Genomic DNA, 12,581 nt, shown 5'->3' with positions numbered 1-12,581 from the left:
AGTGGTTCGCTGAGAACAGCAGGACCACCTTCAACAAGGACATCATATTTTATAGCGAACATGACCAACAGGTGTGGAGAGAAGATTTCGAGTTCGTCATCAAGGTCAGCATTCAGTCGCACAAACAGAATGAACCGCAGGGGAAGGCTCGGACCTCAATAAAGCCTTGAAAAGGCTCCGAAAGGACGTTTCCGTCTGCGAGGAGGAGTTTGGTCATCTGATCAAAGATTGTAAGTTGAGGCCTCATTACCCAACCTCCATTGATACTCGCAGTCTACTAACATAATACAAGATGAATGGGTTGGGAAAGGCCCCAACCGTCTGTCTCTTCCCGCGGGAGAAAGTCGCCCTAGCCTATGCATGGTATGGGAGCTATATGCAGATATAGATGATTGAGGACAGGTGGTTTAAGACTGACTTACAAGAGAAGCGCCGTATTTAAGTGGTCTGTCAATAAATGCTTTGCTTCTTCTTTCCGCATAGTTTTCGTTCATCTCTTCTTCACCTTTTAGCCTTTGCAAGTCGAAAAAGAGCGACTTAATTCATTCTCGAAAATTGCATCGTTTGGAGGAATTGAGATATTAGTCCTTATTAATATGCCTGATAAAATGTTTTTGAGCCTGGTAATCCGCGCAAACGCGGTTGTGAAAATCCAACGTGTTGTTCAGAAGTGGTTCAATGGTACTTGACGCGATTCTTTTATTCGACGACGTCGCTAAATACAATCGGCGCTGAACACACTTATGAAAGGGCGCACTGCTTCTTACAGCGAGAAGCCCAAACCGCCAGTCACCATTACAACGGCTGCAGTCTGTCCCTTTCAACTCCACGTGGTTATGTCACGTAGTTCAGTGACTTACGTAAACCCGCTGGTTATTTCGATTCTGGGGAACGTGATCTATCCCACCGGGGAAGCTTACTGAGTAAGAAGAATCCCCGAGATTAGAATCCGCTGGGCTTGAAGCTTGATGATAATCAAATCGATCCAATCAATCGGCAGGGACTAAAAACAAGCGGTGACCGCGAGATCCAAGGCAATGGCACCTCACAGGGATCAGCTTGCCGGCTCACATGTAAACAGATGAACTGCATGCTGATCGAGGAAAGATAAGACGAGCAGAATACATTCACGTAACGAGAAAAAGCGCTCGCGACTCATGAAGGCCTTCCACAATCAGCTAGATCCACTTGCCATACAGCGGCCCGCTCAGCATGCAATGTCGGCACTCGATGAAAGCTGGAGACACAAGCTTTTTGACACTGACCACCTGGTATGATGAGCTAGGACTTATAATTGGATTGAAATGAGAGGCAGGTAGATCGTGAGTGGGAATCCGTGAGTATTCACCCAACCCAAGCCATGCTGAGGTGATTGGGCATCCAAAAATCGCGACTGATCGTTTAGGTCAGTGAGTCGGACCCCTCATTACTCCCCGCGTTGATATGGAGATCGATACATGTTCAGCTTAGTTCAGCCGGGGTAGCCATGTCGTTGTGCGCAGTCGCTGCCAAGCCCTGACTCGCGATGGAGACAACCGATAACACATGGGCCCCTATCAAAGGCGCGCCCATTTCATAACTGAACGGTCGCCCTCTTCCCCGCGAAGTCGCGTTTTGTTTGCCAGCGTTGTCATTTTCTCATAAAAGCATTCCTTATTGCAAAATGGCGCCGGGACGACAAGTGCAAACGACCATCAACTACTTTGATGACCCTGGGGTGCCTTTGGTGCCCATGATCATTGGAGGGTAAGACAGCAAATGCCAAATGAAACTTTATTGAGGCTAACTCGGCACGATAAGTCCGACTCCTGGAAAGCCCCAGCCCAAGGTTGCCATCCCTACAACCATCACCGACGTCACCGGGAAGGAGGACGAGTTCACGCTTGATGTCCAAGGCTTTCACTATGTGAAGCACGAAAGTCAAGTAACCAACTGGGATGACGATGAGGAGATCAAGCGAGTGAACTATCCTGAGATGGAGAAGCTATGCTGGAAAGTGCTGCAGGAGACCGATAACCTGTAAGCCATGCTCCTTTGCCTGACCCTGTCAATGTCGGTGTTGCATGTATTAAGCTTTCGGCTCACACATCTAGCCCCAAACCCTCCGAGGTGCACATCTTGACGCACATCATCCGCCGCGGTCCCAAGGATAACGAGGGTCCTAAGGGCCCGGCACCGCTGTACGGTGTCCATGTCGACCAGTCGTTTAATGCAGCTGAGGGAGTCGCCCAAAGATGGCTTGGCGACAGAGCCGCAGACCTTCTCAAGAAGCCGCGTTACCAAATCATCAACGTAAGACCAATCCCAAACCGGCTTGCCTATCTTGGACTAACAGGAAGCAGATGTGGCGCCCAATTCGTCCCATCACTCGGGATCCTTTCGCCGTCTCTGACGCGCGGTCTATCCCCGACTCAGACCTGGTCTTCGTGCCCGTGCGCTTCCCGGATCACGATACGGAGGCTGTTGAGGTGCGGCCGCCGACGGACTCTCCTCACAAGTGGTACTTCAAGGACAAGCAACAGACCGATGATGTGCTCTTCTTCAAGCAGGTTGACTCGAGCAAGAAGCCTGGAGTTCCTAGGAGAGTTCCTCACTGCGCATTCAAGGACACTGAGCTTCCCGAAGGAGAGGGAGAACCGAGAGTGAGTATCGAGGTTAGAGCGTTTGTGTTTTACGACGAAGAATGATAAACGAGAACGAAGAATTCCAACAAACACCTTGAAAGGGGCATTGTTCCAAGCTCCAGTGCCTCAAGTCCATCGCCCTGTCTCAAAGCAAGCCAGAGACTTGGCCTCTTGACCAGGGGATGTAAAACCAACAAGCGAAATAAGGTGAATGTGATTAGCCCGTGTGTATCTGCTGCGTCAATAGTCGTCCCACTTGGCGTCCGGTTCCGGCAACCCTAGGACACTATGAGCTTGAGATGAGATGGACTTATCCGCGCCGCTCACGTCGCACGATGTAAGATGACAACACAGCTCTTGAAGAGTTATTTTGCAATCGCGTAAATGTGTCCTGATTGCTGGCGCGGTTTGCGTGTGAGTTGTCTGACGTGCCGCGCCCAGGCATGGATCCGCTCTTACCAACAACTTCGTCAAAAGTGGAAGTAGTACTAGGTACCTGCTCATACCAGAAGAGTATAATGCACTCCTTGAAGGTATAAGTATTGCTTAGCCTTGTAAACAAGTAAAACGGCCTTACGAATCGTGAGGAAGTCGAATTAAAATCGATTCAATATCTGGGGCAAGCTCTCTTTCACGGGGCACCTGGCCGATGCCGCGGGCAACAAACACTCGGTAGTTGTAGTACATCTAAGTTATGGCATATCGTGGCGCCTTGTTTGTATTATGGCTATGCACTCTAACAAATTCCATCTTTCTCCGTAGCTCATCTTTCTCCTCCATCCCCGGCTGGAGGCACCCCCTACGCGCTACACATCAATCATGCGGTTGGATTATTTTGGTCAAGAGCATAACCCAAGAATGCAAGCTGCAGACCGTCTACTCGTCATCGTTGATGTCGATGACGGTCTTCTTCCACTGGCGGGCAGGGATCTTGCGCTTGAACATGATGTCGATCTCGCGAACGGAGCGTCCCTTCATCTCAGGGATGTAGAAGTATGCAAGGACGAAACAGACGAAACCAGTGGCACCCCAGACGTAACCGCACTTGCCGCCCAAGTTGACACCCTATTTTTATCATTAGCGTGCTGTTACACTTCGGGAAGATGGGGGAGTAAGCTTACGGTCGTGTTAAGCATGTAAGTTGCGAGGAAGATGCAAGGAATGTTCACAACGTAGTAGGCGGCACGTCCTATACCGGTCGTCAAGGGACGGAGGCGAATAGCCGATGTCTCCGCGATGATGACCCAGGAGGCGGGAGCAGGGCCGAGTGTGAAACCGACAGAGACGATAAGGCCGAGAGAAGCCATCGCCAAAGACGAAGAAGTAGAGCGCTCGACGGATCCGGCAATACCAAGTGCGACCAGGAAGACGACGTTAATCAGAGAGCCCCAGACGTAGATGGTTCGGCGACCAAGGTATGTCGTCAGAATCCAGGAAAGCATGACGAAAACGGTTTGCAGAGCGGAGGTGATAAGACCAAGGGCGAAGGCAAGTTGGGAGCCGATACCGGCCTCTGTTCGCACGTCAGTATGAAATCTTCATCGTCGACCTGTAATTAATAGCAATTCAAGGAACTCACGTCTGAAGAAGTAAACGGCTTGGTTGGCGATAAGGTTACCCGTAAGGTTCTGCGCCGCATATACACCACAAACAATGAGGGTGCGGTAGGTGTCAACGCCTCGGAACAGCTCCAGATAGCTGGGGTCCTTGACGGTCTTCTCGAGGTCAATAGTGCGGCGCATCATGGCAATGGATTCTTCAGCGTTGGTGCCCGAAGCACGACCCAGGCGTCGAACTGACTTCGCAGCTTCCTCAAGGCGTCCCTTACGGACCAACCACCAAGGTGACTCCGGAGCAATGAAGAGGAGGATGGCGAGAGGGGTGGGAAACATCCATTGAAGCGCAATCGGGACCCTGGATTATTCTTTTTGTCAGCAAAGATGAATTAAATGAAGAGGGTAAAGAATCACAAACCTGTAGGCACTGGGGTCGAGTTTGCTCTCATACACGTAGCAAACGCCGCCGACGATAATGGCGCCAATAGCCCAGAACATCTGCAGCATCTGGGTCGCAGGGGCTCTGAGTCTCATGGGGACGATCTCACTGCAGTACGCAGGTGCGTTGGCGATGAAAATTCCCCAGGGAACACCCTCCAGAAGCTGGCTGACGAACATGACAGCGAGCGAGTTGGCGAAGTAGAAAACAAAGATAAAGGCGTTCAGGAACATGAGACCAGTGATAGTGGCCCAGCGGTATCCGATTTTGCTGGTGATGGGACCGGCGATGCAGACACCAATGATGGCACCAAGAGGACCGCCCATCTGGAGCGCAGATTGCCACGATGCCTCGATCTGCATGACACCATCCTTGTCTTTGACACCGAAGGTATTCTTGAACTCGTCCATGGCGACGAAAGCACCCATGAGGAAGACGCAGTACGACTCCATGATCTATCCGTAATTGTCAGCTGCAGCTCCCCAAAGCGGGCGCGTGGATAGAAGGCCGGGTAGCTTACAATGGTCGTGGACATGATGAAAGCCCACATGGAGGCCATTGGGTAGAGCTTCACGGCCTCCAACACTCCCATGTTGAACTCCGCCTGCTCGGCCTCAATGGCGTCCGACTTGTAGTCCGCGGGCTTCGACTTCTCGTCGAGATCGGCGCCATGGTTGATCTCGTCGGCATAAGCCTCAATCTTGGCGGGATCGCCGCTGGGCGACTTGGAGTCGACGGTGTTGCTCATGTTGGAGATCGGAGGTGTTGGTTGGCCGGGTCTGAGGAGAGAGAGCAGAAGAGGAGAGGGGAGAAAGGGAGCTGGCGATGGGCAACCTGTTATTAAAGGTCTTGTCTCACTCGCCCATGTCCAGTCCCCTCGCTTACCCAGACAAGTCTTCTTCCCACCCAATACAGACGAGGCAACTGGGATGTCAATCCCACACGCGCAATCTGGGCAACCCCAAAATCCCCAGCGCCGCTAGCCCCGGCTCCCCGCAATGCCCAAAACGTCCCACAAAACCCCAGAGTGTCACCCGCCTTTTTCTAGCGCCGGATATCGGGTCTTGATACAACGAGCTCGGTGGAGAAATCTGTTGTGCGGCGACGCGCTCCAATGGGGACGGCGTCAGGGGGTTGAAAGCGGCGCAGCCCGTCGATTGGTTCGTCGCGTCGTATTAATGCGCGGGCACATTACTGGCCCGGCAACTCCAACTTCATAAAGGGCCGAGTTGGGGTAAATCGCGGGGGTGTTGTCGGCCCTGGATGGCCCGCGTGTTGGAACAATGGCAGCTCTCCCTCCCATGTGACCCGCGACTAATTACTGCTGAGTCTGTTCTTATTCACTGCTAGGACGCAATTGGCAGCTAATCCCGTCCCTAGGGACATGCAGACAGGGGGATCCCGTTCCCAGGAATGAAGAGCGTAGGACAATCCTGTTCCCATGAACATGAAGGAGGGGTAGGGTTCCTGTCCCCCGGATTCAGGTCGCTGGAACTAGTGCCCTTCCTGGGAACGAGGAGGACGGGTGAAATCTAGAAAACGCGAAAGCTGCTGGGTCGCATGGCTTTTAACAGCTAGCACAGAAGGTCATTGTTGGTCCACATGCGCTCCGGCAATCGGTCGATCTCGGTCCGACAACTTCACGACTCAGCACTGTTGGTAGAGAGAACACACCACATGGCAAGCCAAGGGTGGCATTGCAGATGTCAGATGCTTGTATGGGCTCGGCGTGCGTCGTTTTAGCCGCGTTCGTGGAAGCTTGTCATGTTTCATTTGTTGTTTTGAGACAACAAGTTCCAATTGCCTGTTTACCTACCTACCTACGGAGACCAGCCAAGATACATGGTCTGTTGAAAAGAAATTTGGACGTACCTATACCTGTGTGGTTTCCAGCGCTTTGGGACGAATGTCGTAGCGTGAAGTAACTCAACTCACCTTTTTCCTACAACCCTTCCAGCTGTAGTCTTTTGAAAAACTGTTTGGAACCTTCCACTTCACCAACTTCTGACATTTTATCAACCTCCTCGAGTGACGTCTCATCTTCCCGTATCCATCGGGACCTCAAACGAAGTTTATCAATGAACTCGTTCCATCCCGGTTGCCGTGGTGTTGTCGATAACGAGAAGTCCTTCGAGTAGGACATTTTTTCGCAAGTGATGTTTCTCCAACCGTCCGATATTCCTGAAGCCTCCCGAAGGATGTACTTGGTCTGGAAGTATGCCGCATCGTTGAATGGAAACCCGTCAGCCATAGTCGAAGACGCGCGGAGGATCCTTGTCAGATCAGTTAGATACGTTCTGCTCGACAAAAGCCACTGGTTCTCAGATGTGATGCAGGTCCGCGAACCAAGATATCCTCCGTGTCCATGTAACACCAAGTTTTGGATCTTGCAAAACCACGTTGGCGTTGACGGTGGACAATTGCACGATTCCTTCTTCAGGCAAAGGACAATGTAATCGACGGACCAGCTGATCCGGAAGTATTTTCGAGGGGGGCTGTCGTCTGACTCTTCAGAGTCAATATCTATGTCGGTGCTGAACGACTCACTGATCCGAGTCTTAGGGCGAATCCGTTGAGCCACGAACGCTGACTCATGATTAATGGCCGTGTCGATCAGCTCGTAGTACCGCCGCGATGATTCGTGAACATGCAACGTCCAAGAATTCCGTCGGTTGCGCATATGAGTTCCATCCCTCAATGACCCAAAGGAGAATCTGTCGACGGCTGTTGAAGAACTCCCCTCACGAAGATCGAATTTTCGCGGTTCCAGGTAGAACTCTGTCCACACCATACACCGAATCTCCGGAGGGAGAGACCTGAAGTAGGTGAAAGAAGTAAGCGTCTTTGAAGAGTCCATGGTTGGTGGAGCTTGGGATACCGAAATAGCCATTATGAGATTAACAATCGCAGATTATTTGGTGTCGATAAATCTCAAGGCACGCATGGAAGACTGAAAGCTTCTATAGCCCCATTTCTTTTTCACAAGTTCCCACAAAGTCCAACAAGCTTTGGTACATCTATGGACACCGGCAAAGTACATCACCTTGAAGGTCTAAGGTTCCGCCCGGTTGAGTCACTCGGCAGAGGCCTGGCGCCCCTCAAATTCGGCACCTACCATCAAGGTCACGCGACCTGGAGCCAGGCATCCTTTCAGGACTTTTCAGCTGAAGTAGGCAACGGGAGCTCACCTGCACACTAATCTTGGACATGATGCGATTAAGATTAAGAGCAGGTTTTAATCTAGCAGGATTGAAACTCTGCGGACATACGGAATACGGAATACATAATACTGCTCAGCATACTCGGCACGCATCTTTATGGAAGCAGTTTGATAAATAGCCCACCTCAATCCCTTAGTAGATGGGAAGAAGCTGGACAACACTGCAGCCTAGAAGTGGTCTCTGGCCAGCTCGAAAGAAGCTCAGAGCGACAGCATTCTCCCTCTTGCATGCCATGAATCCGCCATTGGGACTGGCCTCTTTTGGGTAACCCAGGCCATCCGCTGTGACAATAACCCCATGGGTGCCACCCGAGCAACTCAACTCCACAGTGTTTGGGCTCGGTACTGTCGCGGTACCACCAGGGGTAATGACCATGCCGGCAGAAGGGGAAGACTCGTCACCGAGATGGGCAACGCCAACCGTGTCGTCATTGGTGCGGAAGATGGATCCTTGACCGGCCGGTGCAAGAACGATTTCGGCCAGGCAATCGGCTTTGGAGACGTAGCTGAGCTCTTGGCCCTAAACATCGGGACCGAACTCCGGCGGGAGGTCGGGGTAGGTCATGTTGGCCCAGAGGTGGAAGCCGTTAGGAATATCGGCTCTTCTGACGGGGACGTGGGCCGCCGTCACGGCGGCAACGATGGCCGTGGCTTGGATGAAAATTTTCATAATCATTTAACAATGATTTAAGCTGAACGGCAATGAAACTTCAATCTAGTAGGAGCTGCTTGGTGTCAACGTTTATTATTCTGCATTGATTTAATGAGGTAATTTCTCCTCTTCGACTCGAAACCCGGTCTTCTTATACCGATCCCTTTCTGAGTGCAACGTTTCTCAAAGCGGCAGCGTCAAGTCCCTGGGCGTTCCAACAACACGTCATACACGCGAATTCAGTTCTTCAATTACCTAACAATTTCGCAGGGCTCATACAATGACAGGCTCGTTCTTAAATTGCTTATGATCGCCCACAAAGGATTGATGCTGTTCCCCTAAACGTCGTTCAGCATTCAGGCACCGCCAGATAGTGTTAAGCGGGCCGCCTCCTACCTCGGATCCTTCGAGCAAGCCGTCTTACGTGCAGATAGTTAAGATGCAGTCTCGAATCACGGCTGATGGTAGTGACTGACTGCTGATCCGAGGTTCAGCGGGGCTAGTGCTTAGGTGATACGAGTCCGAGTAAACTTTGCCTTCTACAGCAGGAGGGCTTCTTGACATCAGACTGTCAATGCATCTATCAATCTCCAGAACATTCCAGAATCCCACTTAGCACAATGTTCTTTTGTTAAATCTCTCTATGAGGTCTCAGTCTTCTTCTACTTTAGCAGTTGAGGAGAAGCCTATCACCTGCGCGATTGATCATGGCTGGTTGTCAGATGTTTTGCTTCGACATGTCGCTTATGCTTAGCCTGCAGGGAACAGTCCGAATGTCTCGTATTTCTAATGGAGCAAGACATGCATTCGGACCTATTTCGGAATAGAATACAGCTGGATGTTGCTGACGTAGGAACATTATTCGGACTCGGGAAGATGCGGTGAGCCCACCGTAGGCCTGTCATGGGTGACTCCAGACGAAGCTTGCTTTGAGTGTAGTGAGGTGAGATGGCAGAACCTAATCGACATAAAAACTATGTGGGTGTTATTAGACGAACACCAGACCTTTTGATACATGTGCCCTAAATTTACCAGAAAGTTTCTCCTTGGTTAAGCTCGGATTGAGATTTCATAGAACACTTGCACTTTGTAATGACTACGAGAATCCCGAATCAAGATGAAGTTGACGACTCCAAGATACGGGTTCTGGTGGCCTTTTGAACTGGACTGGAGGCATAAAACCTCTTCTTGTTATCACTCTGGTACGACCAATAGTATAGTATATTGAAACTTTAGTCGATTGAAATTTCGGTAGGTGGGATATTGATGTGTGAGAAACTTCGGCCTGCAGCTCAGTCTTAGCGATCACTGGGAAGGGCGCCGCAGCTTCTGGTCAGCGCTAAGATGCCAAATTTCAATTAAGGTACCTAATCTACATGGATCAACACCCATAAGTTCGCAATTCATCACCTCAGCTGAGAATCCCATAATCCAGAAACTATCAAGTAAGTCCGACACGGCCAATCTTATGTGAAATACTTCTAGAAAAATGTGGGCTACGCTTCTACCCGTTGCTCAAAATGGGATGTCTACTAGGGAAACAATCCCCACTTCCACGGGGCGGAGCGCTATATCAGCATATTGTGGAACCAAGCAATATCGACAAGAGCGAGCTGCGCACAAGAGCATCTCAAAGAGTGCTAACTGTAGCGAGAGAAGTTCAGAGGAGTAGGCCTCGAGAATAGAAGATAAAAGGACGGCTTCTCCTGCTGGATATCTAGTTCTTGTTTCCAATCATCCTCAGTAACAACACAATCAACACTCCAATCGCATCACTACAACCAATACTATCAATAGTTCACACTATCATCCTAAACAAGACTCTTAACTTATTACTATACAACATATCCCCAAACCCTATCCATCAAAATGCAGCTCACTAACCTCATCCTCACCTTCGCCGCTACTGCCTCCGCCATCGACGTCTACTTCCACTCTCAGAACGACTGCAACGGCGCCTCCCGCCGCTGGAACAACGTCAATCCGGGGACCTGCATCAACGCCGGCGCCGGCACGGGGCAAATCCCCTCCATCGCGTGGCGCGGCGTCCCGACCAACTGGCGCATCACCTACTACGGCACACACAACCAGCAGTGCACCAACATCAAGACTACGCATATCAAGTCCAACGTCGTGTGGACGTGCATGTCAGGTGGCTACTGGGGTGCGCGGTACCAGTTTACGAGCAAGAAGCGGGCGATTGGGATGGAGGAGGAGGTGTGCTTGAAGGGCGAGGGTGAATGTGAGGGGAGCTTGGGCCCCGCGGATGAGATTGTTGCGGAGGATGGGACGGTTTGGGAGCTGAAGGGGCTGAGTGAGGAGGAGATTGAGGAGTTGTATGGGAAGGTGGTGGATGGGAGCGAGATTCCTAAGGAGTTTGAGGTTCGTCGCCGCAACGTTGGGGCTTGATAACTTCAGCCGCAAGTACGCCACTGTCGGAAGGATCATCATGTATGGCGGTTTCATCACCCCCACCCCCGAGGCTCAGAAATGCCAAAATGCCTTGGGCAAAGTATGTTCTAGATCTAGAGGCAATGAATCAACCATAATCCACCCGATCTATCTCTCTCTTTCCCGCCATCTTGAAATCCACCACGCGATTACCATAATGTCTGTTTGCAATACCACTGATTAATGTCTCCACGATAAATCGTTTACAATGTCCTATAGACCTTTATCGCAAACGGCGAGAGCCTGAAAATGGGAGTAGCCATTACGGGGTTCTAGGGGAATCTAGTGATAAAGACTGGGTTTCATGGTCTTCACACCAGCTAATGTGACATGCTCCCGTGTCGCTCCTGGCCGATCGAAGGTTTCAACCTTAAGATAGGCATCTTCAACAGCCCAGACAGCAGAGCGATCGCCGGTATTGTCAATTAGTCGTACTAGCCCCGAGGATGTGGTTGAGAGGGGCTGAGACGCGGGTGGTTTGTATACGTCAGAAACGCTGCAAAATGAGCCGCAAGCGTTGCTTTAGAGAGCGGGGCTGGGCTCGGATGAGCATGGAAGAAGGTGTCAGTCGCCGATAAACCATCTCTGATCGTCAATTTCCTGGATTGAGATGTCGACAGACCGCTGAGCCGCCATTGTTGAGAACGACGGCATCAGAATCAATCTTCAGAACGCTAATGGAGACAATGGAAACATATCCGTTTGAACCATATCCATTTGAACGTTGCAACTCGTGGGTATCGAAGCGCAACGAAGCTTAAAGGATGTACAGCTTCCCCTACCTCTCAGTCGGGATGACGGGTGGCTGGAAGATGCGGTCAAGCTGGGTACGCATTGGGCTGGTCCAAGGGGATTGGCCAGTAAATGAGGAGCAAGTGGCCAAAGTAATCCCATTGGCGGGATAGCTGAGGCTTACCAAAAGATACCTAACTCATCCTAGGTTACCATCGCTGCTGGTGACACTTAGTAGCTATTAACGAAAGCAGTGGTTCCAGACTTTGACATATTTTTATTCTGTATTCTCTCAGCTCTGTATGACGCATTCGACATGGTTGTGATAACAACCAAGTCATGTGTTGATAATATCTCCTCAGGCCCCTCGCACATAGGAAGCCAATGGACGAGCTACTAGACCTGAACTCTGGAGTCGAGGTCAGGACAACCTCTGCAAGGACACAGACGGCCGCTGTACGAGAGACCAACGAAATTGGAAACAGTGCGATGGATCTAGCTCTGGGTGGGGAAAGAGAGTCGGCTGTGATCGACGTACTTCGGCGCCACAGTTCCACGTGCTATCTGCTTGCTCCGGTTTTTGTAAGCTGCTGAATGATCAGTGGCACATATTGCGCTGGTTCGTGAACCCTGTGGTGGCATTTTCAGGATCTGAGGAAATCTAGTCATCGAATGGGAGCTCGGAAGAAGGGTGGAAGTAAGGATCCATCACGCAGGCGACGATTCCCGGAGCTGGACTTTGCGGTCCCGCCTATGTCCGGCATCCCTCCGGCACGGCGTCCCCTCCTCAGCGGCGCCGACATTTTTATCGGATCACGGCATCACCAACGCCGTGCTGTTTGAAATCTGATCTGCAACGTGCAGGTACCTTAAATGACTTTCGGATCTTCCCTTATGCTCGGCGCTG

General features: G+C 51.0%; 4 protein-coding genes across 4 annotated transcripts; 3 read left to right on the top strand and 1 right to left on the bottom strand.

Annotated features, from left to right (window-relative positions):
- Window positions 1-60: 60 nt before the first annotated feature.
- Window positions 61-396, top strand: CGGC5_v015366 (uncharacterized protein; the record flags this gene model as incomplete). Its single annotated transcript, XM_066153244.1, has 3 exons — window positions 61-91; window positions 141-230; window positions 293-396. 3 exons carry the CDS (start codon window positions 61-63, stop codon window positions 394-396), a joined length of 225 nt encoding a protein of 74 aa, XP_066007421.1.
- Window positions 397-1,663: 1,267 nt separating this feature from the next.
- asaB-2 (Hydroxylase/desaturase asaB) lies at window positions 1,664-2,687 on the top strand (the record flags this gene model as incomplete). The annotated part of the gene is made up of 4 exons (XM_032022322.1): window positions 1,664-1,746; window positions 1,801-2,019; window positions 2,094-2,292; window positions 2,343-2,687. The coding sequence occupies 4 exons, from the start codon at window positions 1,664-1,666 to the stop codon at window positions 2,685-2,687; spliced, it is 846 nt and encodes a 281-aa protein (XP_031880900.1).
- An 813-nt stretch (window positions 2,688-3,500) lies between these two features.
- MPH3-0 (Alpha-glucosides permease MPH3) lies at window positions 3,501-5,367 on the bottom strand (the record flags this gene model as incomplete). The annotated part of the gene is made up of 5 exons (XM_032022321.1): window positions 3,501-3,689; window positions 3,746-4,137; window positions 4,204-4,538; window positions 4,599-5,074; window positions 5,140-5,367. The coding sequence occupies 5 exons, from the start codon at window positions 5,365-5,367 to the stop codon at window positions 3,501-3,503; spliced, it is 1,620 nt and encodes a 539-aa protein (XP_031880899.1).
- A 4,993-nt stretch (window positions 5,368-10,360) lies between these two features.
- CGGC5_v015363 (uncharacterized protein) lies at window positions 10,361-10,900 on the top strand (the record flags this gene model as incomplete). The annotated part of the gene is made up of 1 exon (XM_032022318.1): window positions 10,361-10,900. The coding sequence occupies one exon, from the start codon at window positions 10,361-10,363 to the stop codon at window positions 10,898-10,900; it is 540 nt and encodes a 179-aa protein (XP_031880881.1).
- Window positions 10,901-12,581: the final 1,681 nt, after the last annotated feature.

The sequence above is a fragment of the Colletotrichum fructicola genome (assembly GCF_000319635.2).
Source record: "Colletotrichum fructicola Nara gc5 chromosome Unknown KSG_Nara_v1_contig09, whole genome shotgun sequence".
NCBI lineage: Eukaryota > Fungi > Ascomycota > Sordariomycetes > Glomerellales > Glomerellaceae > Colletotrichum > Colletotrichum fructicola.
The sequence above is the reverse complement of the archived record's forward strand: the minus strand, read 5'-3'. Positions and strand labels throughout refer to the sequence as shown.